The 1969-nt window shown below is 60.2% G+C and overlaps 1 protein-coding gene across 3 annotated transcripts in view; it reads right to left on the bottom strand.

Moving 5' to 3' along the window:
* The window catches only part of COG1 (component of oligomeric golgi complex 1), a 10262-nt gene extending 8299 nt beyond the window's left edge, over positions 1–1963 (bottom strand). For all 3 annotated transcript variants that reach the window (XM_035901557.1, XM_035901559.1, XM_035901558.1), the window contains exons 1-3: positions 1361–1963; positions 856–1026; positions 595–748 (exon numbers count right to left, since the gene is read on the bottom strand). In XM_035901557.1, the coding sequence (XP_035757450.1) occupies positions 595–748; positions 856–1026; positions 1361–1595 (560 nt within the window). In that variant the 5' untranslated portion in view covers positions 1596–1963. The remainder of the gene's footprint in view (positions 1–594; positions 749–855; positions 1027–1360) is intronic.
* Between the last annotated feature and the right edge of the window lie 6 nt (positions 1964–1969).

Here is a 1969-nt window from a genome sequence, read left to right as displayed (position 1 = left end):
CTGGGGTAACACCCCAGGGCCAGCGAGCACATCATGGGGGCCACAGCTGATGGCAAAGACCAGCTGGCTCCATCGGATAACGACAGAGGACTGACAAGGCTGTTAGGGGGCAGGCAGGGCTGCCAGGCTGTCCCCATCCACAGGGCAAGGCAAGGTGGGAAGGGGCGGAGCTGGTAATGCTATAAAGCAGGGCTGGCTGCCCCCACGCAGTCCGGGGAAGGGCAGCGAGGAGGAAAGAGGTGCTGGATCAGGAGCCAAATGAGCCAGGTAAGGGATTTTTCTTCTCATTTACTCTGTGCTTGTTTGCTGGCGGTTAGGGCAGCGTAAAGCAGCTCTAGACAAATATCTTTGTGCAGCCCGGTGGTCTGTTACGTGAGAGCGTTACAGCCTGGCTGGTCAGGGGGTGCTAGGCTGCCTCTGGCCGTTCTACTGCTGGGGAGAGGGGATGCTGGGCAAGAAGCCGGCAGAAGGTGCAGCCTGGCTGGACTGAGCGAGGAAGTAGGCGAGCTTGGGTTTGCTTTGTGTCACTGCCTTGGCCTGGAGGCCGTGTGGTGTCTGGGAGAGCCCTGCGAAGGGCGGCGCTGTCACACTCACATGGCGATCCACTTCTGCAGCGTGTCTCTGAGGTAGTCCTGGCTGATGGGGTGTGCCAGGGTCCGCAGGGCCGGCTGGAACTCCACCACGGACTCCGGGAGGTACCTGAACCAGCTGCTCAGCTTCATCCCATCCTCCAGAACACCACCTCTCCCTAGAAGCACATGGGGTTGGGGGGAAATCAGCCCAGGACAGGGGCGGTCTCCTGCCTGCAAACCTGGGCAAGCGGAGGCCCAACGCGGAGCCACCTGGGCAACTCACCTGCTGGGTGCTGGCCTGTGGTGCTCTCCAGGGTCGAGAAGAGCAAGCCACAGGGCAGGGCTGGATCTGGTGGCATCCCCTCAGGCACGGTGTAGAAGAGAGCATGAGCCTGGTACAGGGTAGTGGTTAGCAGCTCCATCAGTGAGCACACCTGAGCTTTTATACCTGCACCTGCGGAGAAATGTCTTTCAGCCGAGGCAGCCCTGTGTTTCAAGGCCTTCAGTTCTAGCAAAACCTTCCGGGGAAAGGCTGGAGGGCAAAGGACTTGGCCCCAGGCACCTCCTGCTGCCCCATTATAGATGGGCTTGGCTTAAGACCCCAGGCACTGTTAATTTTTGTGGTGTTTTGCTGCTGTGGCAAATCACTACCAGTGGTAGCGCGATGTGGTCGCGTCCCCACCATCGTGAGCTTTATGGGACTTGCTCAGCTGCTCTTCTGCAGGGCAAGAGAGATGAGGCAAAGGGGGTACCCTGACTTTAAAAAGCAGGCAGCCCATCGTACTGACCGTGGTGCGGCTGGTTGAGCAGCTGCTGAATGGCCAGCTTCCTGGCCAGGAGGAAGTCGGCAAGGGCCTGGCGTGGAGAGCTGTCCTCCAGGAGCATGATGGCACACAGGGCTTCTGCCACCGCCTGGTCCGACGCGGTCTGGCTCTTCAGCAGGGACTTGCTCTCCTGCAGGATCGTGGATCTGGCAAGGGAATGAGGCGGACAGTCACCAGACTCGGTGCTCGATGGAGACATTCAGGTGTGGTTATGTGATAACCCACCAAGCAAGGAGGTTGTTCCCCATGCAGATGTGGGACTATCTGGCTGTCAGGGGACTGGGGGAGGCGTTCTTGCTCCACGGGGCAGGGGGGCTGGCAGCGAGAGCCTTGGGGCAGCACTGGGGTCTCGGGTCATAGAATCGCAGGATGGTTTGGGTTGGAAGGGACCTTCAAAGATCATCCAGCCCAACCCATGCGCTGATGGCAGGGCCATCTTCCACTAGACTGGGTTGCTCAAAGCCCCGTCCAACCTGACCGTGACCACTTCCAACGACGGGGCATCCCCCGCTTCCCTGGGAACGCGTCCCACCGCCCTCCTCGCACAACGTTTCTTCCCGGCGGATGCCGAGG

This window comes from Egretta garzetta, unplaced genomic scaffold (genome assembly GCF_000687185.1).
Source record: "Egretta garzetta isolate BGI_Z169 unplaced genomic scaffold, ASM68718v1 scaffold19, whole genome shotgun sequence".
NCBI classification, from domain to species: domain Eukaryota; kingdom Metazoa; phylum Chordata; class Aves; order Pelecaniformes; family Ardeidae; genus Egretta; species Egretta garzetta.
Note: the sequence above shows the minus strand (reverse complement) of the source record. Positions and strands in the feature narration are given on the sequence as shown.